The sequence below is a fragment of the Nanorana parkeri genome, unplaced genomic scaffold, assembly GCF_000935625.1.
Source record: "Nanorana parkeri isolate BGI_ZX_2015 unplaced genomic scaffold, ASM93562v1 scaffold434, whole genome shotgun sequence".
NCBI lineage: Eukaryota > Metazoa > Chordata > Amphibia > Anura > Dicroglossidae > Nanorana > Nanorana parkeri.
In genome coordinates this window covers 935564-962001 of record NW_017306702.1, presented here as the reverse complement: position 1 = coordinate 962001, position 26438 = coordinate 935564, and the positions used below count along the sequence as shown (strand labels likewise).

Here is a 26438-nt window from a genome sequence, read left to right as displayed (position 1 = left end):
AAAGAAGGAGTATATACAGGCCGGTACTGAAGTGGTAAAAGTATCTCTATAGGCATAAATATGTTTTTCTAGTTTTGAAAAGGGTAATAGACTTAATAGACGTAATAGACTTAATAACTCGTCAGGTTCGACTGCTGTCTCCGGTGGCGAGATTCAAAAGCGATGGGAAAACCAACATTTTAACAGGATTAGCAGATGAGAGGAATCAAGGGGGCCACCTCTTCTAGTGATGACTGCCTAGAGGGGTTTCATCTCACTTTGGAGAAATTTCCTCTTACTTCCGATTGTATTTCTGAGACAGGAAGTGAAGGGAAATCTCAACAGGCTCACAGCCAGTAAAATATATAAAAAAGTAACTTTACAGGGTTCTTAACCATTTCCTACTCTGTTCAAAATGCACAAAAAGAACGTTTGGCTTTATATACACTTTAATCATTCATCTCCAATTATTTCCTGTTGTGGACACCAACGGGGTGTTTTAGGATTCAAAATAAAATAATTGCGCTTGATTAAATAGAAGATATGAACATTTCTTCAGCAGTCACATACTTAGAATTAGATCCATATTTGCATGGCGTGTCATGCTGGCGTGAGCCACTTTTAAAGATTAACTAAACTGTCCTCCCTGCACAGAGCAAAGGTGAATGGGCATGGCAGGCCAGCCCAGCACAATGGAAATTACCATTCAATACTAGTTTCGTTTTCTGAAAATATGTCAGAGGGACAACTAAGAATTTAGAAGTAAGAGGTTGGAAAAGAACTTAAAGTGATATTAAAGTCAAATGTCTGTGAAGGTTCTCATTCATCCAGGTCATGGTATATCTGTAAAAAATAAGTCAAGGCAACTCCAGGCTGGTTTTATTTATCTTGAAGACGTTTCACTGTTCATCCAACCAGTTTTCTCAATTCAGAATGACATTCAGTCATTCTGAATTGAGAAAGCTGGTTGGATGAGCAGTGAAACGTCTTCAAGAGAAATACAGCAAGTCCAGTTGCCTTGACTTATTCTTTACAGATATTAAAGTCAAATGTTTTTAAGATAACCCAATGCTGATCAATTTATTTACATTGGATGCTGCTCCTTGATATTAAAAAGTTTTAGTATATTGCTGAATAAGCTGGTCCTTGGATTTCCTGTTCTAGGTTGGCTACTTTCCCTTGCTATAGAGCTACCCTTGTGTGTGCTAGTAACCGTGTGTGGCTTCACAAACACAAAAGACACAGCAGGGAGAGCCATTCGCCTGCTTCTCCATTCTCCAAGCTAGTAAATGGAGAGCTGATGGAAACTGTGCTGTCCCCTGTAATCTTTTAATCAACAGGAAGTTCAGGAAAGCAGAGCTGGGAGAGTTGGAGCTGTTCAGAAACATGACGACTGTAAGTGTTAAGGCAAATATGTAAAGAAATACTTTGCTGGGCAATGTATATCTGTTTGATCTGAATTCATTATTAAAGACTACTTTAAGTCTAAACAGAACATTTTCTATAGTTCTACTATTGCTAATATCAGAGCTGTTTAGCTATTGCAAATAACCTACTAACAAATGTTTCAATTTATCCAATAAATTACACCAGAAATAATTTGCTCTTGGTCAGTGCTATGAAAAGTAGTGAAGGGCTATCCTATAGATGTATACACCAAATCCTGATGGTAAATGAACTAACTTTACCTTATTGTATCTTTTGGGAATCAACCTTTTGGTATATCCAACTCCTCCTTCACATGGTGCTCATGACAATCCATATCACAAAACGGTGGAAGCAGGTTCCACTGATGTGTCACAATTATGTCAGGATTTCGATATTTGTTGCAACTACTGGAAATTACCTTTTGGGCAATAAGCAAGTGGTAGCAAAAGAGCAGGTAACCATGGCACTCCAGCTGTGGTGAATCTACAAATCCCACCATGCCTATAGCTGTTAGAGTCTTTCTATGCTGCATGTGATTTGTAGTTTCACCACAACTGGAGTGCTGAGGTTGCCTACTCCTGTGCTCGTCTCTACCACTGCAGCATCATGACTGACACAAAGCTCCAACTGGGAGCAGAGTTTGTGTGTACCTGATTCACAACTACATGGCTGTCATGCTAAGAGCGAGCAGTTCCACATTTAGGTCGAAATTTCGTCAACAAGTGTTTGATTGTTAGGGCCATGTGCACACCAGAAACTATTTTTTTATGAAACATCTGTTGCATTTTTAAAATCACAATATGGTCATGCTATGTGGCCAACTCAAACCAACCCAACAATTAAAACTTTGAACCACATACGTAAAATCTGTGTGTACTGTAGTTGCGATGAACACATTTCTACCGCTTGAGATAGCAGCCAAGCGTAGTCTGGAGCTTTTCAGCTGGTCCTTGATGAATCAGCTAATCGAATGAGCTGGTTGAAAAAACTTAAGGTGCCCATACACTCTACAACCCTCGCAAGACTTTTGTCTTGCGAGGGTTGTAAAGTACTTAAAAAAAACGTACGATCTGCCCATCTTGGACAGGCAGATCGTTCTTGCGATCATCGCAAGCCCGCCCCCTGAGGGGCTGGCTTCCGATGACCCAATGCTGAATGGGCAGTGTGCGCACACCGGCCCGTTCAGGCAGTGATCTCTCGATCATGTTAAAAACCAGCCGAAAATCGTACGATTCTCGGCTGGTTTTCAAACATGCTCGATATACAAAAGTCGCACGCCTTCCATACACTGCACGATTCTCGTACGATCGCGGGATTTCCCGCGATTCTCGTACGAGAATCGTGCAGTGTATGGGCACCTTTAGAACGAGCAGAGCTAGCAGCTGATGCAGTTTAGGTATTAGGTTGTGTGAATGGTAACACATAAACATATAAAAGTGTTTTCACAAATTCACCTTACTTACATACCTGCTGAGCATAACCTGGAGGCACATAGATTGGGGGGACTGAACCATTTGGGGACATCATGGGGACCTGAGCGGGACCTATAGAAAATAAAAAAGTAAGATAAATAAATTATTAAGGCAGAAGAACAGGCAAAATGATAAACTAAACCCCCATTATATAGGGCATGAATTCATGTGTGATAAATCTTAAATACTGCTGAATACCCATTGAATCACAAGAACACAATGTCGCAAACAGGACATCATACACCAAGGACATTTCTTTTTCTTCATGTTTAAATATAGTAATAAAACAATACATTACTAGTCTTTCACTAGTTTCAAGTTCAAGGTAAATCACTGAATATTTTTAGCACAAGAATATAATCCGAATACATTGAAAACTTAGGGGGATATTTATAATGCATTAATTCATTCATTACAGGTTTATCTTCCTCCCACATGCGTTTTAAATTACAGTGACTGATTCACCTGCAGTAAATGTTTTGTATTACTCAGGACCTTAAACATGAGCAGTGCTGCTAAAATGGTGGACTTGATGTCCATGTAAAAAAAAAAAAAGAAGGTTTCACTCTCCTTCCTAACGGGTAAATGGTGAGGGTGCTGCTGAGAATGAAATAAAAAAACCAATACAGCAATACAGTGTACACATGATCAAGGTTCTACTGATGGCGCACTTGCCGCAGCTAACACCATTTAGTAGTTCAGAAGTATCTAGTGTGAGTGGAGATTCCCAGTGCTGGTGGCTTCAGAATTACTGTGCTACAGAATTGAGCATCTGGTGGTTAAAGGAGAACTACGGGGTAAGCGTTTTTCCCCATAGTTCTCCTAAGGGTAACGGGAGGACATCTACTAGGGTCCTCCAGTGACCCAAAGCTCAGTATATTGCGAGCTACAGCTCACAGTATACCGAGACCGCCGCTCTCTGTCAATGCTCTGTTGAGATCCACCCAGCTGCGTGAGTGACAGCTGGTTCTGCCTATCTAGAGTCAGAGCCAGCTGTACCCTCCCTCATCCGTTCCACCAGTCAGCGATGGAGGATCGGAGCGGGGAGGGGGGAATCTCTGCAGGAAGCCATGAGTGACAGTCACTGCTCTCTGCAGGGAGATGATGGAGAAGTGAACGAGCGACGGTATGTGTTCGCTCACTTCCCAATCTATTGAGCCGACGTATGACAGTTTAATTGTCACACGTCGGCTCCAACTATGAGGATGAGTGATTTTCACTCAGCTCATAGTTCTCCTTTAAGTTGTTGGCACTCTTGCCTTGCTGCAATGTTTTCCTGCATGCACACGCATACATGTACACAAATACATCCATATGCATACAAACACACCTCTGGTGGCATGGCTGGCCTCTTCAGTTCTCTGGGAGAACTGGTGGCAGCAGCAGGGTCCAACAACGCGAAAGATGCCTCTTCATCAAAATTCCAGTTGTGCCAGGTAACGTTTGGCAAGTTCCCACCTCTGGACATATTTGGGCTTTACATCTTCCTGTTGAAGCTACCCATAGTCATGAGATAAGAAGCTGCCATGGCTAGACGGGGTAAGGATGCCATGTATATGCAAAACAGGTACTTCAACTCATGGGTGCCCTCAATGTCCCTCCCCCTGGGACCTGTTTCTGCCATCCAACTCTCCTTTCTATAATGTCACGTTGCAGGCTTATTTCAAGCTGTGCTTGCAGGTTTGTGGACCACTCTGCAGCTCTTCTTTCCTTGAGTGCAGCTGGATTATGTCTGCAGGTCTGACTACCTCCTAAAATTTATGGCTAACCTCTATTTGCTGCAAAGGGATTGCTCTTCAGTGTTCATTGGTCACTTTGCTCAGAACAGGCCATATATAAACTTTTGTCGAATGGAGGGGTCCCAGACTTCTCAAATTTTGGCCAAGTTCTGATTTTAGGCAGTGTATGGCCAGCTTAAAACACACTCACTATATTTCTAACTTGATTTTATCTTGACGGTTGATCAGACAGTATAGCAACTGCCTGTCTTATATATACACACACACACAACCTCTACAAGGTCAATGTGCAAATCTGTATACAAAACACTATCACAATAATGAAAGACAAGGATGTAAAAAATAAAATAAAATGACTGCCGCGGCACAATTGCCATTCAAGATGTGTACTACTTGGGAAAAAAAACTCTGCTTCTCTTTAATTTTGTACATCCATTCCATACACACAGAAATGATTGTCAACTAAACACTAGCAAAAGAATAACATGCATCTAATAAGGTACATAACAATACAGGAAGGAATACAGTGGCTGCCCCTGCCTACAGCACTGACAGGGTTACTGCATCTGTCATGGTGACGGTTAAACTGCTACCTTGCAGTACCCAGGGGGTGAGACCTGACATTTAGCTGGATTTGTTAAGTCTGCACTGCAGACAAGATGGAAACAATGTAATTTTACTCTTTAAACGCACATCAGTGAAGGGCTGAGTGATTCAGCAATCGGATGAGTCAGAAGGTTCAGTACAATGCGAGCAGCATTCACCAGCAAATCATTCACCAGCGATGACTACTGAGCATTCGCTAACAGCTGGTGTCTGCATTGTTTTTAGAGCACCTAGCCCGTACTTACCAGATCGCCTCATCCCCAGGTGAAGACCTCCTATAGGATCACCCACACAAGAGGAAAATACTGTACATACATGGCAGGGCTTCATATACCCTGCTAACATATGGAAGCTGTGCAATGAAAGCAAGCAGTCTTTAAGCACATGCAGTAGTTTTTCTCATCATTCACACACACGATTTGCTAGATACTTGTGTATCTAAATATCTTGCCTCTGTCCTTACCACTCATGTTTGTAGCTGTAAACAGCTGTACACGTCCAGGAAATGCAGTGCACACGTTAGCAGACAAGGCTGAATAAAGGGAAGGGAGCCAGAGTACCACATGACCAGGTCACATGACACAGGGTGAACCAGGAGCAGATTGTATACAATACAGGAAGACACATTGGAACTATAATCCTGTGTGGAGTGTACAATCTACCATTTACTTATTGGCACAAGTCATACAACAGCATAATAAAACCAGAAGAATACAAGTTATAGAAACAGGAGAAAAGAACATTTGTAATACGGACAATTATCAGATTCTGTTGTTTAACAGCCTAGTGTAGCAAAATAAACATCTGCCACATAATGCCCAACATTTCATCATTTGTTTCCATGTACACTCGGCTCCTTATCGGGTCTTCTGAAATGTGCTATACATAGTATGGTCTCTGTAGGGTCATGCACACAACCGTCCGTGGCAGTAAAATGTAAATTCCGGCGTAAATTCTCCCACCAGGGAGCCAAAGGTGCTGCATACAGCCTCCCATAGAAATAAATGGCTGTACATGGGTATGCGCTGGACTTGTGTAAACTTGTGCACGCTTACAGATACAAAACCCTGGATGCAGATTTTGTCCCGTATGCATGTGCGTGTTTACACAAGTCCAGCATATACCCTCATACAGCTACTGACATCTATGAGAGGCTCGACGCAGCACCTGTGGCTCCGTGGCAGGGGAAATACTACCCAACCACGCAGAACCTGTACGGCCACCGGCGGCCGTGCACATGAGCCTGAAGGATCACTGTATAAAGTATTCAGGTTTACTATATATGTTTTATAGGTATAGAGCCCCACTTCCAGAACTTATGCTTGGGAAGCAAGCATTGATCTTGTCACTTAAAGTAATTTGATTGTCGGAACGACATGTCCCATTATCCCGCCCTCTGGAGGCGCTGCCAATGTATTCCATTGGAGTAGGAGCAGGAGCAGGGGCATGGCCAAGGCTTTAGGGCTATGTGCATGTTGGCACACGCAACGTCTGAGCGTCCCGCTACAGTTTCCAGCCAGGAGCATATACAAAAGGGTGGTCACAGTGGGGCACCATGGGACCTTGCAAAAGGCAGAGTAGCCAACTGAAAATAGCAAACACTGTAGGGAGAATTATGACAAGTGGAATAAAGACAAAATGACTGGCTTGGAAAGAAAGGCACACAACAAACATGGTGCTGAGGTCAACAGTACTATTTTTTTATGAGGGTTTAATAACAATTGTCACAGCACTCTCCCTCCCATTAAGCACAGGACCAGTCAGTGACAGTGTCTCTGTCCTGTATCTGTCTCAGCATCCCCTCTTAGCCATTAGTAACCTTGTGTCACAGCCCCCCTCTTGTAAATAGCGGCCTTCTGCCACCATTAATCACAGCAGCCCCCACAATACGATAACTTACAGCCACCCTTGCAGTCACAGTGTTTCCCCTCCATTAGTCCGAGATTACCCTCCTATCAGTTATAAATGTACCCCCCAAATACTCACTCTTCATACTCCACCAGCCTACACAAAGCTAGCTGCACTGCTACTCTACATTGGTAGCTTACTCTACAAATGACAGGAAAGAAGACCGAGATGGAGAAGATGGAAACAACTTCAGCCATATTGGCTGAAGGAGCCCTCCACTTCTGATTGGCTAAAGAGAGTTGAGTTTTGCCAGTCTGTGACCGGCTGTCAGAGGCACCCTCAAACTTTGTAGTTGCCAGCCCTGTACCTCTGCTCCAGTGTGGCTGGCACCGAGATGTGGCAGACACATTAGGCTTCATTTTTCTACTGGGTGCCCAACACGTGATGGGCGGCACACATAGAAGGGGGGAAGGCACATGTTGGGCACCAGAGATCTAGAGCTGCGAGGTCACTTAAAGGGTTTCTAAACCCTCCGGGTTTTTTTTGCCTATATCTACTGCTAGCAACCAGTAGATAAAAGGCAAAAAGTTTTTTGTTTTTTTTTTTTAAACCCGCTTTATCAGCAGTTTACACTTACCCCTGTCTTCGCTGCGCGCTCCCGTCCGAGAAAATGAAACTGCGCGGGCGGCCGCAAAGCATCTTGGGGCGGGCGCATGCGCAGTTCGGATTTTCGGGCAGGAGACGAGCAGAGACGCAAGGTAAGTCTATGGACGCGTGCACCCGCATGCAGACACCGCTGGATCGGAAGTGCCTGCAAGAAGAGAGGAGTCAGCGCTGGATCAGAGAGCCGCCGCAGCGCTGGAGGGACAGATGAAAACATCAGGAAAGAAGAAGAAGATCGGATAAAGAGACAAATGGCTGCATTTAGTGATATCAAAAGGAGAACTATGAGGTGAGTGATTTTCACTCAACCTCATAGTTCGAGCCTACGTGTGACAATGAAACTGTCACACGTCGGCTCAATAGATCGGGAAGTGAGCGAACACATACCGTCGCTCGCTCACTTCTCGATCCTGTCCCTGCAGAGAGTGGTGACCGTCACTCACGGCTCTCTGCGGGGATTGCCCCCCTCCCCTTTCTGATCCTCCAACGCTGACTGGAGGAACGGACGGGGAGGGGGTGGGTACAGCTGGCTCTGCCTCTAGATAGGCAGAGCCAGCTGTCAATCACACAGCTGGATGGATCTTGACAGTAATGTCAGGATCCGTCCCAGCTGCGGCTGTCTCAGTATACCGCGAGCTATAGCTCACGGTATACCGAGCTTTGGGTCATCGGAGGACGCTAGTTTATGTCCTCCCGTGACCCTGAGGAGAAGTATGGGGAAAAACACTTACCCCATAGCTCTCGTTTAATTTGGACCTTTACCCCCTTTCACTAAAAATAAAATCAGCATACAGTTCTGCATGCCAATTTAAAATCATCTTAAAAAATAATTAGGTAAACTTGTTTTTCCATTTACTTACAAATAGAATTCATCTACTTCCTGGTGCACTTCTGGCACAAATGATGTAATCTGCCAAAGTGTTGCACCCTGGGAAGGCTACATCAGCAGAGCATTACTGGGAAATCTCATGTAATCTCACGTGATCTCAGGGAAAGGCATTTTCCTCCCCTGAGATGTGCATGGTCACATGTCCTAGTCACATATGCAAGAGTTCCAGGAGGTAAAGGGAGATCTAGTAATCTGCCCTTGGCAAAAGACTGGGAAAGAGAGGAGCAACAAAGTATGCAAAGAATAAAAAGCTGGCAATTATCTAGAAGTATGTGTTTGTAGATTGTCATTACTAAACATTTCTAGAGGCGTGTTTGTTGTTATTTGAAAGATATGGGGAAAGGTCCGCTTTAACACCTCATTTTAAAATCTATAGGATTTTTTTCCATTATTAGATCATGAACAAAATCGCCCTTGAAAATCCAAAACATGGAATGAAAGGTATCGACAGTTCCTCCACTTTCATTCTAGGTGGTGGGGGTCCTCTCCGCACACCTTACAGCAGTCCTGGCCAAATAAGAACGGGGGTGCTCGCAATGACTATCACGGATGGCACCGTGCAAAATACGAAGTAAAAGAAACAGGTCACCAGCACTCGTTTAGAATAAATATGTCCTTTTTTAATGGACAATTGTGTCACTACAATCAACAGAGGCGACGTTTTGGGGCCGCACAGGGTCCCTTCTTCAAGGCAGTAAAATTGTGACTCAATTGTGTCACAATTTTACTGCCTTGAAGGGACACTGTGCGGCCCCGAAACGTCGGCTCTGTTGATTGTAGTGACACAATTGTCCATTAAAAAAAGACATTTATTCTAAACGAGTGCTGGTGACCTGTTTCTTTTACTCCACTTTCATTCTACACAGGTTTTATATCTAATCCTTGTTATATGTACAAAGCACAAACTTGCTGAGCAGAAGCTGCAGAATTACAAAACATTCCAGATTACAGACACACAATAAACGCTGCAGAAGTAACACCCAAATCACAGTATATGGAACCTTTAACTGGGCCAATACCAACCAGATTCCAAACAATCCCTCCTGCCATCTAATTGCCTCATAAGCAGGTGAATAAATGGCTGACCTCTGACCAGATTTCCTCTCAAACGTGGTCTTTAGTTTGGTAAAACCAATACCTGAATTACAGCTTATCTGACATTGTTAAACTAAACATTTCCGGGAATACTAAGTAACAATTTCCCTTTTCTCTACTTTGGTATCATATGACCAATAAAGCTGGATGACGAGACCATAAATGTCTCTTAAGTAGTACTTAGCTGTGCCTGCAAATACCAGGGTAAATCTTCAGTTCGATCCCTGTGTCCATTGACCACTTACTTTCTAACATTTGAAAATTGAATGACAGGGGCAGGGCTGAGTACTAGAAGGAGGTCAGGCAGAACTTGATCCTCGGGTCTATGGAGCTCCAGATAGAAGACTACAACCACAAGGTGTTCACATTTCATCATGGATGCCAAGCTATGATTTTTATTTTAGGTTTACTTCAACACAAACCTGTGCTCTGCCCATGGAGGGCAAATCAATAGGATTGCTTAATTCCAGGAACCCATACTCGCCTTACCAGGGGTGTCCCTAGTTTTCCCATTGCCAGGGGGAGTGGGGGGGACGGAATTAGCATCCCACCGAGCTCCTGGGAACCAGTGACGTCACTTGTTGCTTGGTGGGATGCGGGTAAGAGCGTCCCAGGTTGCTAGGAGCTTGGCGGGAAGATGTGTATGGCCCTTATACCTCTCCTCATTCGGCACTTAGCAACTTGGAAAGTTCTATCCCGAAAGGGGCCAGCAGGCACACTGCAAACATTGTGCAGCTGGGTGGACATGCCGCTCTACCTGCCAACCCCCCACGAGATGCCACCTGAGGCAAAAGCCTCGAGCTGCACCTTACCCTTCACTCCCCATCTAATCTGTTTGGCCACTGGAAGGCATTACATGTGACTTCATGACTCACGTCATGCGACAGTACTGGGCCAATCACCAGTGCTGTCACTGGCAGAATCCACAGCCAGGAGAAGAAAAGAAAAGCCATACACATCTAAAATTTAATTTGGTTTCTGCTAAATTGGTTGAAATTCAAGCAGTGGGTGGGCTTGTTGACACCACATGGCTCGCCAAAAGTGGATTCAAAAAAATAGACTGATTGGTTGAAATTCAAGCAGGGGGTGGGCTTGTTGACACCACATGGCTCGCCAAAAGTGGATTCAAAAAAATAGACTGATCCAGGTAGAAAATTCTGGACTGAACAGTGAATGTGCCCCATCAGGTGCAGCCACTGTTCGGGTATTCAGACAGCTGTGGGTGCTGTGGCTGCCTGAGTACAACAGCCAGCAGGGAAGATTCCTCTGTTCACGCTATTTAAAGTTGGTGGGTGGAATCGATTGCTTCCCTGAAGGCTGGACAACAGAAGCCTAACCGTGTACTGCTAGCCTTAGCTGCAACTCTTAGCTAACAGAATGCTTTTCCTGGTAAAGTAAAATGTTATTTTTGCAAAGCCCACTGAAATATACGTAATGCTGAAGGGGAAAAGAGCAGACGGGGCGCTTAATGAACTCAATTGTTAAAGCTTTAGTTGCGAAAGCAGAACTCTGGGGAACAATATTATTAGCCCTTGTAGTGGGGCTACTCCTGCACTGCAAGGGTTAAGTGCTCGTTTTGGTCTAGGGAGGAAAATAACAAAGTTATACTCACCTGATGCTCAGAGCCGGCTTGTTCTTAGGGCCCATTCACAACAGACACAGTGGTACATCAATGCCTGCGTTCCGGTCTGGTCAGAAAAAATAGTGCTTGCAGCATTTTTTCTTTCCGGACCGGACCACAGGCATTGATGTGCCTTGCGTTCCCGTGGGGCTGATCGCATTGTAGCCGGAGGGCGTGGCTATGGTGCCATTGCGTTCAATGGACCGCCACACCCCCTCCCACCCCACAACAAAGTGAGCCGGCCGCAATGCGCTCCAGACAGAATCGGGCTGAAACGCAGTGAAGATGGTGTGAACGAGCCCTTAGACCGGTCCTTCCAGCGTCTCTCCCCTTCCACTCCATCGGTCTAAGAATCCTCGAGTCATCATGTCCAATACACTGAGGGGAACTCATAAAAACTGGAGCAAACAAAATCTGGGGCAGCTGTGCATGGCAACCAATCAGCATCCACCTTTCATTTTCAAAGCTTAACTGAACAAACTGAAGAGAGAAGCTGATTGGTTGCCATAGGACGTGTTTAGGACGTGAAGACGCTGAAGGACATACCATCGCTGCTGCAGAGGAGGTGAAACGCTGGAGGGAGAGCTGTGACAGCTGGCCAGCTCTGAGGTTCAGGTATAACAAAGCAGTTAACCCTTGCAGTGCAGAGGTAGCCTGACTTCATGGGTTAACAATATTTTCCCCATAGTTCTTCTTTAAAGTGTACCTAAATCCCCCAAAAATATTAATGTAACATATGGCAGCTTACTAGTCAGATGTGGGGGCTGCATTAGATTTCTTTTTTGCACTACAATTTTCCTTTTATTTCTACCTGCCAATGCAACAACTAACACACTTCCTGTCCATTGTGTCAGTGTTTTCTTTTTTTCTTCCACTGTATCTATGGAGGCAGCCATAGTTGTCAGACAGGCTGGACTTCAAAGATTTCTTCCTTTCCTTATCTCTATCACACGGTGGATTCATAGGACTAGCAGCCTCCACAGCAAAGATAGGGATGTTGGTGCTTTATTTTCAGTGCACCCTTCACTCATTCATAATCTGGGTACAGCAGTGTATGTTCCCCAGTAGAAATCCGTCTGGTTTACTGCACGTCAGAGGAAGAAATAAATCAGTGATTGCGGATCTTCGAATTACTGGTACGGCAGAATGGGGTGTGTTGCTGCACTATGGCTATGCCGGGAAAACTATCGTACGGAAAGAAGACCGTTTTCCTTTATGATTTTGATGGTTTATTTTCAATCCTCACTCACGTGTACTTTTAAAATTCTACATTCAGCACAAAAAAAAAATGTTTACTATACCCAGTAATGTTGTCACTTCACGCTTGTCCTCTGTATTTATAGGAGCTGTTTTGGCACCCTCAATTTAGCAAAGGGAGATACTAATCCATGTGGATGTGCGGGTCCTGAATGGTTCTAAACTTAGCATCAGGCTAATGTGAACGGCGATGAATCACTCCCTGTTATTCCCTCAGAGGCAGCACTGCTGGCTTTTTACAGCAGCACATTAGATGAACTGGCTCTCCCTAACTGAACACCCACTCTTTGACATCACGTCGGCTATGATATGCATCACTGACGCAGGCAATGACAGGATCACATACAAAGACCACAGCCTGCTGAAACAATAGAGATCGCTGCTGACGTTAACACATCACCAACCAACGCTAACTGACTGCAGTGGATCAATAGCCTTGGCTGCCAGGAATAGTCGCAGTACTTTTCCTCTTTACCCACGCGGCTCCTATGTGATGTATTTTTGGCTGTCGAGATCAGGACGCAGCCAGTGAAAAGGATCACTTTAGGATTACACTGATCCATTCACATAGATTTGCATTCCACTGTTAATTCCAGGCACTAGTGTCAGTGAACAAGGAGAGGGGCCTGGCATTTCATATTGCATGGGGGGGAGGGGGGGAAATCAGATGGTTTTATTATCTATACACTAAGAACAATCTGGAGTCTATTTGGCAGCAATGAAAGACAAGTTCATTTCCTACAAAAGTGCTGCGACCTGGATGCTACTGTAAATATGTTGTTTTTACATCCCATTACAATCAGGCCCCATGCATACCTACGCGATCCGGGATCGTGCGGTCCTGCACAACGCCATTGATTTCAATGAGGCAACGTCCACGCGGCAAATGTACCTTTTTTTTTGCGACTCGGCCTCCTCTGACAGTTTCTCTCCTCCCTGCTGGACGCTGTGCTAGAGGGGACCTAGAGCAGCGTACAGCGGGGAGGAGAGAAACTAGGCATGCATTGCAATTAGGATGGTTTACTGTTGAATTAATGCTCATCTTTAGAGTAAAAAAAAACAAAACACCCAAAAACACAAGCCTAGCTCATCACGAAAAAAGAATAAACTGATGACCCCAAATACTTACCTAAAGCAGCAGTCACATGACAGGCCATGTCCCCTTATTCCTCCTCCTGTTCTGCAGTGTGGTACAATCACCAGTCCCCCACCACCAGAAAAGGTGCCACGGAGGGTGACATGACCCCAGATTTAACCACCTCCCGTCCATGGCTGTTCCTGGTCGGACGGGTGCCTTATAGGAGCGGGAGGGCTCAGTGCGAACACGAGTGGGAAAACTGTTAGAAAAGACAGCGATGGCTGTTTACATTCAAGCGATCAGGCGTCTCTAGAGACGCCCAATCGCTTGTAGTAGCTGCGGGTGTGCGACCCCCCGTACCACCGTCGCCAGTCCTGAGATCCGCTTTGCCCGGTGCAATCTCCCTTTGATATCCTCTTCTTTTCCCAAATGCAGGAAGTGATGTAGATTACATCAAGTTAAAAAAAATTAAAGCATAAAAAAATAAAAGCTAAAAAAAAAAGTGACAAATAATTTTTTTTTAAATAAAACACAAAAAGTTTTTAAAAGTCCCCTGCCCCCCCCCCCCCCCCCCCCACATACACACGCAAACATTCGTCGGGTGCGCCTATGTGCGAAAACAACGATTGCACCCATTACGCCGCACATGTTACATATCGCCACGAACGCTGGAGTGAGAGCAATAATTTTAGGGCCATTCATTACGGATAACATTAAACTGATGAGTGGTAAAAGCGTTTACAGCGTCCCCTATGGACAATTTTGGGTGTGGTCATTCTCTGCTATTTTGCAGGCGCGCGCAATTTTAAGGCTTGACATGTTTGGTGTCTATTTACCCGACGTGACCTCGTCTTTTATATTTTACCCAAAAATTGGGGTGATAATAAATGTTTCATAACATTTCATAGGGAAACGAGTGTTGATTCAAAATTTAGGGTATTTTTGTTATATAGTAACAAATTTAAACCCCCAGTAGTGATTAAATACCACCAAAAGAAAGCTCTATCTGTCCCCAAAAAATGGTATAAAATTAATTTCAGTACAGCGACGCTAGATGGGATAAATGTCAGTCAAAGTGCCGCAGCGCTGAATACTGAAAAATGGCCTGGACAGGAAGGGGGTGTAACACCCGGGTCAGCAAGTGGTTAAAACAAGTTGTTACTGGGTTTAGTAGATTATTTTCATTTGAAAAAGCCGGATTAACTTGGTGCAGATCTTGGAAAATTGAATTTTCTATTTATTCATTTTTGGCGGGAAGGAGGGTTTAACGAACACAGTGAAATGGTTATATACCGACAAACAGAAGAAGGACCAGAGACACCACAAACTAATAGAAATTGTTATGATGTATTTTCCAATCTGCCAGCGCCTGATGGAGGTCTCAAAGTAACGCATGGAGGGAGTGATCCAAAACAAACTTCAATAGCAACGCACAGAGGGAGCTGCTGTTCAAAGATAGGTTGGGAAGCCTCACAGCACATGCAATAAAGAACAAAAGAACAGCGCCTTCTCCTCGTGAAATATGGTTTAGTTCGTCAATAAAAAACTGAAAGAAAATATACTCACAAACAAACAGTCTGTATATTGGGCATTCAGAACAACCTATTTCCACTAATATACACACACACACACACACACATACATGCGTTGATAGATTTTATATATACAGGCAGGACTCTTCCCATCACTTCAGATTACACAAATTTTCATCCATAGTGCATCCCTTCTGCATTATTCACATGGCTCTTTATTATATCTTTTTAGTTTCCGTTTTTACCTTGGGCTATTGTGGCTGCAACCAAGAGACAAACTCGAAGATCCTGCCTTTCCAATATGGATGTTGTCATCCTATGGGATCCACTTAATGTGACATACATGTGTCACTTTTAACCCCTTGCTTGACCGCAGTATTTACACCCCGTTCCTGGCCAGGCCATTTTTCAGTATTCAGTGCTGCAGTACTTAGACATTCCGTCATGCAATGCTGTACTGAAATTAATTGTATACCATTTTTTGGGGACAGATAGAGCTTTCTTTTGGTGTATTTAATCACCACTGGGGGTTTTTATTTTTTACTATATAACAAAAAAAGTACAGGAAAAAAAAAACTGTTTTCCCTTTATTATGTGAGAAAACATTTATTACCCAATTGTTTGTTAAAATTTAAAAGACGGGGTCACGTCGGGTAAATAGACACCAAACATGTCAAGCCTTAAAACTGAAGTCAGAAATGACTACCACACCCAAAATTGCCCATAGGCGATGCTTTAAAAGCCTTTACTGTTCACCAATTTAGTATTAACAGCGATTGATAGCCCAAAATTATTGCTCACCTTCTTATGTTCGCGATGATATGTACCATGGGCGGTGTAATGGGCGCAATCGTCGTTTTTTTGTGTGTAAATTTTATTTTTGTGACCATTTTTTTCTTTTTACACTTTACTTTATTGTCATCACATAGGGGTCTAAGAATCCCCCTGTGTGATAAATTACAATTACCTTATTATGGAGACATTAGGGGTATCTAAGACCCCTAATGTCACCTAGAGATCTGTTTCACCAGCTTCTCTCCGGCTTCTTGCATTCACAGAACAGGGAGGCGATCGGAGGGAGATTGTGTACTGATCTCTCTGCATTCTCCGTGCATGGAGCCACACTGCCCGGATCGAACGTCCCAGATTGCAGCAACGACGACGGCAGGTAAGGATGGGGGGAAGGAGGGGAGGTTGCACAGAACGGTACCTCATACAAGCGATCAGGCGTCTTTGCAGACACCGGACCGCTTGTATGTAAACAGCCATCGATGGCTGTTTCAAATTTTGGCAGTTTCCCCACACGTGCACACCGGGGGGCCCACGCGGACACAAGGGGCATTTTAAGATGCCTACCGCGGCCAGAAGGCTCCCGTCCGGCCATTTCTCTACGTTCGGCAGATGGGAAGTGGTTAAAACAGTTCATTAAGAATACAAAATATCATTGTGAAAAACATTTTGAAGTAATTGCAAAATAATAACCTTCGTTTAAAACATTTTTATTTATATGTACAACAAAAATCATGTTAAAAACAAACTTTGAATATATGATCTTTTCACATCTGTAGATTTTAATCTAGTGATGCTACAGCAGCTCTGTCGATTATGCCATTTGCTCTGAGGAAGAGGGTTCATCGCTGGAAACGCATCAGCAAGGCTTAATTGATTGCTTTAGCTCACATTCTGGATGTCTGACAGTGCTACAGAGTGCCGACCATAGTCCATTAGCTTGGACGGTTGTTCTGAATGCCCAATATACAGACTATGCTCCGATATTGTTGGGATGTGGACAGGCCCTCATCGTCCCCACATACAATGCAGGATAGGTGGTCCTGCATTGTACGTGGAGCCAGCAACCAGTTGTGCAGCTAACTTCAGGGTACCAGTTGTACAGTGCGGAGGAAGCCTCTGAGATTGAGGAATTAGGCAAGTTATTAACCTCATTCATCATCCCCTAGACATAAACTGGAGGCGGGGTGGTCTGCATGGGTAAATTTGACACCTGCCAGGAAAGTGGCTTTAAGGAACAAGAGAGCAAACAGACCCAGCCTCCTCTCTCTCATGTAAAAGCAATCAGCATGTTAATTTATTGTGCCTTTCCATTAAGGGATCACATATCGTTCATCATTTAGTAATAAGGGCTGGATTAACTGAAACAGCATGCTTGTGAGACAGGCTTTCTGGGTTGCAGTCCGAAAGGACACTCTACAGGTGACAGATGGTTCTTTTCCGGTCATCCGCATTGAACCATTACATAAGACTCAGGGCTTTATTCCAGCCATTAATATTCAGACCTAACATTCAGATGACTCATGAGTTTCTGGCATTCACATTGATTACATGTTTTGTTGATTGCTTGCTGTTCAACTGATCTGTCTTCATGCTGAAGCATTATTACGATGACAGGAGTAAAATACTGCATTCACCTTCATCTACAACACGTCACTTACAGGAACAAATTACAATGCAAACATAAGATCTATGTTTAGTAGCTGTGTATCTGTAACACCTACCGTTACTTATATTTAGATTTATAAAAGTGAAAAACGGATAACATTTCAAAATAAATTCCAGGAACACTTTACTGCTGAAAGTACCAATATAAGCTACTCTATTACTTACACAAATGACTACAGTCAACCCGCCTAATGGATCTCTCAGTATATACACAGCTCTTTACAAATATTTGAGGGGATGTACAGTCTTTTCAATATATTTAGATATACACTGCCTGGCCAAAAAAAAGAGACTAATATTTTGTTTGCACCGCCTTTAGCTTTGATTACGCCACACATTCATGGTGGCATCATTTCAATAAGCTTATGCAATGTCACAACATTTCCATCCAGAGTTGCATTAATTTTTCACCAAGATCTTGTAGTGATGATGGGAGAGTCGGACCACTGCGTAAACTCTTCTCCAGCACATCCCAAAGATTCTCAATGGGGTTAAGGTCTGGGTTCTGTGCTGATCAAGCCATGTGTGAAAATTAGGTCTCATGCGCCCTGAACCACTCATCACAATTTGAGCCTGATGTATCCTGGCATTGTCATCTTTGAATATGCCCAATGTGTTATCAGGTAAAAAAAATATCCATTGATGGAAAAATCTGATCATTCAGTATATTCAGGTAGGCAGCTGACTTATTTTTTTGGGCACATAACATTGCTGAACCTAGACCTGACCAACTGAAGCAACCCCAGATCATAACTGCCCCCATAGGCTTGCATGGTAGGCATCAGGCATGATGGGTGCATCACTTCATCCACCTCCTTTTTACCCTGATGCGCCCATCACTCTAGAACAGGGTAAATCTGGATTTATCAGACACACATAACTCTAGCAAATTGAAACCTTTATCTCCGATTAGCCTCACTGATGAATGGTTTTCTTAGGGCTACACAGCTGTAGCCCCAAACCCCTGAGTTCTCTTCACATGGTGCGTGTGGAAATGTTTTTTTTAATGCAATCTTTATTTCATATTTTCAAATGTTACAAGAAATGAACAAAGAAACATGCCCTTGTAGGAGCCAAGAAACAAGTAAGAGATATCAGTACTAGGCTCCATCAATGTGCCTTACAGCTTCGTGGCCAGAGAACTGCAAGAATGGGCCACCCAGGTATTATTGGCAGGTACAGTAGTAGCCACAGCTATAGGAGGGGGAGAGGAGAGAGACCATGGGAAAGGAGAGGAAGGTGACGGGTCTAAAGAGGGGTAGGGTAAGGAGAATGGGTCAACAAGGGAGGGGGAGAAGAAAGACTGACAGAACCCAGGTATGAAACAATGTAGAACCTCAGAAGCAATGTAGAAATGCTTTTAGTTTCACTATTAAACAGTCGGGAGTTCTACTGTTTATATTTTACAATGCGATTTCACACTTTGACCTTTCCGACCGAATCACCAAGGGAGGTCATCCTCTTCGGATGCAAGTACGATCTGCCTGTCCAAGATGGGCAGATCGTACGTTTTTTCAATTACTTTACAACCATCGCAAGACTAAGGTCTTGCGATGGTTGTAAAGTGTATGGCCACCTTAAGAGAAGTGGGGGGGGGGTGTTTAGGCACCAGAAACAGCAATTCACGAAAGAATATTTTTTGGCTAAAAATAATAATTTGTATTAAATAACATGATTAAAAGAAAATGGCCATGATAAAAGATGAGCATAGACACCTCCAATAGCCACCTGATTCCAGAGTAAAGTAATTATAACATAATTAACATAATTCAATTAGTGACATAAGTGTAACATTGAAAATATACATTGAACATATCACATGAAATACATAGGGTTTGAGTACCGTATATACTCGAGTATAAGCCGAGGGGGGCACTTTTCACCCAAAAAAATGGGCTGAAAATCTCGGCTTATACTCGAGTATATACGGTAATTCTGAAGATACTGAAGCTTGGCCCAGTGGGAGATTCCTCCATCCACACAGTTTAGCGTAGACGGAGGAATCTGTTGCACTTTTCCATCTGACCATAGAAAATCTGCAGAAAGTCTATAGGTGTATGGCCAGAATTACCGGCATGATTCCCAGAGACAGAGGTGTGATGGGTTTGTAGTTCCACCGCAGCTGGTGTGCCAAGACTACCTACCCCTGATATGAAGGTAAAATGCCTCTGGTTTTAAGCCCCATAATAATTCTGTGTATCAGATTTCCCAGGTCTGCGTGTCCCCTCGGTTGCCATTACCTTTGCCTCTTGGAACGTCCTGGTCTTAACTAAATGTTAGAACAACTCCCTTTAGGCCGAAAGAGTGGTCACCTGAAGTCTGACCGTTCCTGACCAATCAACAGCCTGATGTTGATTGCTAGTTCAGTAGAGACTTCGGGGAATTGCTCTCTTGTTCATTGATCAATAAAACTAACAAATTACAAAAAGCAACGCTACTGCACACAAAAATCTTAACATTGCACAAAAGTGCAATCTTCCTACACTAGCATAATGCAGATTACTTTTATAATAGTAGTTCTAGTATAGTAGCGTCTTTCTTGACCGTTTGCAAATCAATGTCAATTCACTGTTCACGCTGATTTGGAGCTACATTCATTAAACTAACTGGGGTTGATTTACTAAAGGAAAATAGGTTGTTCACTTAGCTTAGTGAAGAAGGTGAAGCTGTGCTGACTTCCATCATCCAATCATGTGCACGAAAAAAATATATATATACATTATTTCCCTTGCACATGATTTGGTATAGCAAAGTGAATTTTCACCACGTTCACTAAGCGAAGGGATCATTCCTTTTCAATGTAAAAAGGCAAAGTTCCCTTTCAAAGGGAACAGCCTATTTGCCTTTAGTAAATAAACCTCATAATGTTACTGCTCAATAATACAGTGAACCTTGGGGAGCAGAAATACCAGATTTCACCAGTAGATGGAGCTATCATACAGGTGAAACCACTAATTAGAACTTCAGGTCCAAGATACGTCAGGGCTGTGCAAAACAGCCTTCTCTATGTTCCTAAACAACATCCTCTATTAGTCCAAGGACACTCTTTAAAAAAATCCTTTAAAAATCAATAGTAACACAAAGTAAATAGTTGCAGCATGAAGATTGTCACTGAGTGCCCATCTCCACTAAACAAGGATGGACCAGGAAAAAATTGCATATTTACAAAATTATATTGTATTGTAAAGAGCTGCACAAACTGTTGGCGCTATATAAATCCTGTATAATAATAATAATCAGGAGAACAGTATACATATTTTACATCTTTGTAAAACCAATTCCAGGCCATTGAAAGCAAAAACTTTAGTTTCACATTATTAGTTTCCCTTTGATGGCAAATATTGTCCTGGGAAAAAAAAAATATATATCTGTAGTCTCGGACATATGTCCTTCTCCTTCCTGCTGTGTGCTTCTGAAGTAGTTTTCTTTATTTTATTGGGAGCAATCTAATTTCCAGGCTGAATGACACCCTGCCTCTTCTACTACTGCCAGGTTGTCGCAGACACACCCACTGGTCCTCTGGACTATGGAAGATGTCATCATCCTGGCACCTTAGCTGCAGTGTTTGGTTCTCCTGAACCTGGTAATGCCCACCGAAAATGAATAACATTCCGCTACCAATAATGAGGAAGCTGCATTGCATTTTCGGACATTGCTGCATTGGCGCCATTCACTATTCCCACTGGCTGACGTTGAGGGTGGGATGGGGGTGCTGTTGGGAATCACATGAATCCTGCAATGTGCATTCATATCATGTACTACTAAGCACCATCTAAATGTATAATGTTGGACAATATACAGTCAGGGATGATGTGCTGGATCTCTAAATATCAATGACCGGTTAACTATTTCATCAGGAAAATAATCTTCTAATTATGGCCCACACTCAGGATTTTTACCAGACAGATAAAATGAAAGTGGTACCCAGGCTTCCTTTACTGGAAACAGCGCAGTTAAAATCTGCTACCTCCTCTTCATAGAAAACTGGTTTATTACTCTTTCAGGCTTTAATTACAAGTGACTCATCCTGATTTGCATGAGGATTTCCCCCCCCCTCTAGATGTATGGCAATTTCCTCCCAGTCAAACCATCTATAACATGGCTTTCCTTGTGATGTCAAGAAGCATTTAATGGCTCTTAGCAGAGGCTTGGGACTGTGCCCTGAATGAGTCATCTCCATTCACAAACTGGAGCACACAGATTTTCATGAATGGATTATTCAGCGACAAATGGCGTTCATTCATACTAGCCCAACTCGGCTCGCTGTATAATGGAGCTGATGTTTCTATTTCAGTATCGCATGAATAAAAGGGGGAAATGTTTCACATATCTCTGACAGTGCAGATTTAGAGCCATCTTCCTTAATGCGTTTCCTCATACTGGTTACACAGATGAAACGGCTGTTACATACACACTGCAAATTACACTAGTGGAAGAATCTTCTAGATCTGCTTTACCTTAATTACAAATAAAAATGAGAACTATATGCCTTAAAAAGTTTAACATTTGACAAACCAAATCTATGTACCAGGAAACCTCACAATATCCCCCCACCACAAACCAATGAGGGCACTCTTGCTGTATAGTGCATAGCTTATAGGCTACACATACAAGTGGAGATGAACAATAAAATAGGCAGATAAAGGGCAAGCGCTGCAAGGTGCCAGCATCGGTAACTCTATTTATTAAGGGTTGGCAGTCCTGACAGGTAACTGAAAGCCTATCTCTGGGGGAAAACAATACTACCCTTTCCATTGGGGCTACCCCTGCAAGGGTTAAATGCTAGTTCAAGTCGCCTACCTTACACTCTGGCTTATGGACTCCCCCTTGGCATCTTCAAGTATAATGCAGGGCTAGGACGTCAGCGGGCCTCTGACTGCTGGAGCATGGGGGGGAGCTTTGGAGGGAGCTTATTGAAGTGGGTTTAATGTAAGTAAAATTCCTTTTTCCGGGTACCCTAGCCCTAAATGAGCATCTATTGTAAGGGAGTAAGGGGGCAGCCCCACTGCAGGGGGAGTTTTTTGTTTTACCTGGTGTTGGGCTTGAAGGTTTATAGTATGCATTTATAACAATAAAGAATAATGAGTGGAATTAATCAAAACTGGAACAAAACGGAAGAGAGAAGCTGATTGGTTGCCCTTGTCAATTGCTCCAGATTCAATTTGTTCAGTTAAGCTTTGAAAATGAAAGATAAGCTGATTGGTTGCCATACACATCTGCTTCAGATTTTGTCTGCTCCAGTTTTGATAAATTCCCCTCAAACAGACAGACATATCAAGTAGGGATGCACAGATACGGATACTAGTACTGGTATCGGTGCCGATACCAAAGTATTTGGGCAAGTTCTCATACTAGCCCAATCGCTCCGATACCAGAACTTTCAGTCAGAGGGAGATCTCCCTCCGACCGGCAGTGCCAAGGAAGCATGGAGCCGGCTTCCTTTTCAATCAGGAAGCCGGGCAGTGGGTTATGGCCCGACTCCTGGCTTCCTGATTGGCTAGGAAGCAAGCTTCACTAGTTGCTAGGCAGCCTGGCTTCCTAACCAATCGGGAAGCTGGGCGGCACATCATGACCTGCTTCCCAGCTTCCTGATTGGTCAGGAAGCCAGGCTGCCTAGCAACAAGTAAAGCTGGCTTGCTAGACAATCAGGAAGCTGGGAGGCGGGTCATCACGTACCACCCGGCTTCCTGATTGGTCGGGAAGCCAGGCTGCCCTGGCAAGTGAAGCTGGTGTTGTTTTGAGAGAACAAAGGCTGCCCAGGCAACCAGGAAGCCGTGCAACGGGTCCTGATAATCGGGGCACAACTTCCTGATAATCGGGGCACATGGCACCAGTACTCGAAGCGAAAAAACGGTACCAAATGCATCCTTAATATCTTAATAGCTCTATTTATTATTTCAACTATGTGTGTATATGTATGCATGTATTACAGTTTTATTTATAACCTATAAAAAGGCTCTGAATTAGCATGAAATAGATATTGTCAGAACACTCAATCATAATGCTGGCTATGGCAGGTGGTCACTGGTCAGCCTGGCCACGTGACTCCACTGGTCAATGAATGCTCGCCATTACCAACATTAGGATACTACTCAGTCTTCAGGGCTAGGGAGTAAAGTTTTGAAGCATACAGCCAGCAGGCAGGATGGCATGGACAGCGGTAGAAGGTCATGACAGCAGCTAAGTGCAGCGGGAACCAGGGGGATAGATCACCTTTTCATTTGGTGAAAAGGTAGACTACCCCTTAAAAGAAATTATGCCTCATTAAAGAAGCTACCCTATTGTAACTAATGTTACATTCCTGTCTGGGTGCAGCAGCAAGTGATACAGATATTTCTTTTACATTTCCTTTATTTTGGTTCAAACACTGGAGACACATTGTCATAAACCAGCGGTTCTCAACTGGGGTCGCGACCCCGTCGGGGGTCGAATGACTATCTGCCGGAGGGGGGGAAAGGTCTGCTCCGCTGTTTTTTGTTTTTTTTTCCTGACATCGGAGCCGCATGCGGTGGTAAATCAGAGAAAAAAAAACTTTCTCCCCGGACAGGTTAGCTATGCTCGATCGAGCATAGCAAACCTTTCTCTGCTTTTCCTTCTGACATTGGGCCGCAGGCCGTAATCAGTGAGAGAAAAAAAAAATAAACCCATAGGAACACACAGCTAGATTCCTATTGGCTATTTCACTTTTCAATAGCCAATAGCAAACTAGCTATTGAGCCCGCCCTCTGCTGCTGCCAATTAGCAGAGGGCGACCTGAAATTAAGGTCCAGTTCTAATGATAGCATTCCTATGGTGGTTTTTTTTTATTCTGACGGCGTACATATCTGCTCAGGTAGGCCTGCACTCTCTCACCCCCCCACATGGTGCTGCTTTAATGTATTGATTGGGGTAGTGGGATTTGTAGTCCTCTCTAGCTGCTAACACATGTGCTGTACCATCAGCAATAGAGGACTACAAATCCCAGCAATACATTATACACTGTACATTTGTTGTATTCCTCTGTAGCTGGCGTTATTCTGCGTTGCGGCGTATAATCATTATACAGCACACTGCAGAATACCAGCAGCTGTAAAGGACTACAAATCCCAGCAATACATTATACACTGTACATTTGTTGTATTCCTCTGTAGCTGGCGTTATTCTGCGTTGCGGCGTATAATCATTATACAGCACACTGCAGAATACCAGCAGCTGTAAAGGACTACAAATCCCAGCAATACATTATACACTGTACATTTGTTGTATTCCTCTGTAGCTGGCGTTATTCTGCGTTGCGGCGTATAATCATTATACAGCACACTGCAGAATACCAGCAGCTGTAAAGGACTACAAATCCCAGCAATAATAAATTATACGGCGCAATGGAGAAAAAAATATATTTTGTTTCCTAATGGTAGCAAAAACAGCGATGAAGGAGCAATGAAAATACTTTTACTGTTAGGGGTTGCCACAACTTGGGCAATTTTATCAAAGGGTCGCGGCACTAGAAAGGTTGAGAACCGCTGAAATAGAGGATTTGTTGTCTCCTTTAAGCAGTGGTTCTCAAACTGTGGGTCGCTGTGTATCCTCCTCAGCCCTCTCCTAGCGCAGCAGTGCCAGTTCTCCTGCCACGCCGCCAGATGTCGCTGCAGCAGCCACGTCATCCCTAAATTTTACCATGGGGGTCACCACAACTTGGCAAATGTTACCAAGGGGTCCCGGCCCTAGAAAGGTTGAGAACCACTGTCATAAACAAAGGATGATGCATACATGGAAAATCTCCAGATATTTCTTTTAAAAAGGTCAGGAATGAAACAATGCAAGCTGTGAGTTATGCGGTTTACATTAAAACTCATGGTGGTGACTACTCTGTGGGTGTGTAAAAGGTTAACTGCTCAGTGAGCCTGCTCCAGTGGCAATCAATCACTCTCATTCTGCTGGTGCTAAGATTGTTGTCTCAGAGAAAGAAAATCTATGCACAGTTTGGGATTCCAAAATGTAATTGCACAGGTTTATAAGAAAAGTTTACCTCCAGGGTTTAGACTTGTCCAGAATTTTATTAGGCTTCTTATTTAAGCACAGCAGCATCCCTCCTGCTTTCATTATGAGAGGAGAGCAGTATAAACACCATAAATCCATATTGGTGGCACTTTTCAATACATAAAAAAGGACCGACAGTTGGCTGACAGTTAAAACTCCACAACTTCGGGTGTTTTATTTACCCTGAAAACCACCTTAGAGCTTCATCTGCTTAACAACAAATGCATTACAAAGTGATGTTGAACTGAAACAAAGTCAGCAGCTTTTAGAGAAGACAACTGAACAGAATCATGTGAAAAGAAAGTGACACCCAACATAGTCAATACCTTGCTAAACCCACCTAAAATGGGTAAGATAAAAGGTTAACTGAGTGGGCTTCCTGATTTAAAGCCTATCACTAGCTTAAAAATACATAAAAAAAAAAAGAATAAAAAAAGCTTATTGTGTATCATATATACAAATCCAATGCAATGTCCCCGGGCAGACCAGGGCAGCGTCGCTAGCCCGCGGGAGGACCAGGGCAGCGTTGCTAGCCCACGGGAGGACCAGGGCACCATTATTTGCTCACAGATTGACAAAATGACTATTACATGCATTTAGAATAGGAAAAAAATATATATAATGCACATCATTGTTATATGTCATTTTGCAATATATTGTTATTAAAGGAGAACTATGGGGTTAGGGCTTTTCCCCATAGTTCTCCTAAGGGTAACGGGAGGACACAAATTAGCGTCCTCCCTTCTCCCAAAGCT

General features: G+C 43.4%; 1 protein-coding gene across 3 annotated transcripts in view; it reads right to left on the bottom strand.

Annotated features, from left to right (window-relative positions):
• The window catches only part of FNDC3A (fibronectin type III domain containing 3A), a 185162-nt gene that overhangs the window by 63567 nt on the left and 95157 nt on the right, over window positions 1-26438 (bottom strand). For 2 of the 3 annotated variants that reach the window (XM_018560141.1, XM_018560142.1), the window contains one exon: window positions 2875-2951. In XM_018560141.1, coding sequence (XP_018415643.1) covers window positions 2875-2951 — 77 coding nt within the window. Of the gene's footprint in view, window positions 1-2874; window positions 2952-5687; window positions 5761-26438 lie in introns of those variants that run through there. The other variant, XM_018560143.1, reaches the window with a different exon arrangement.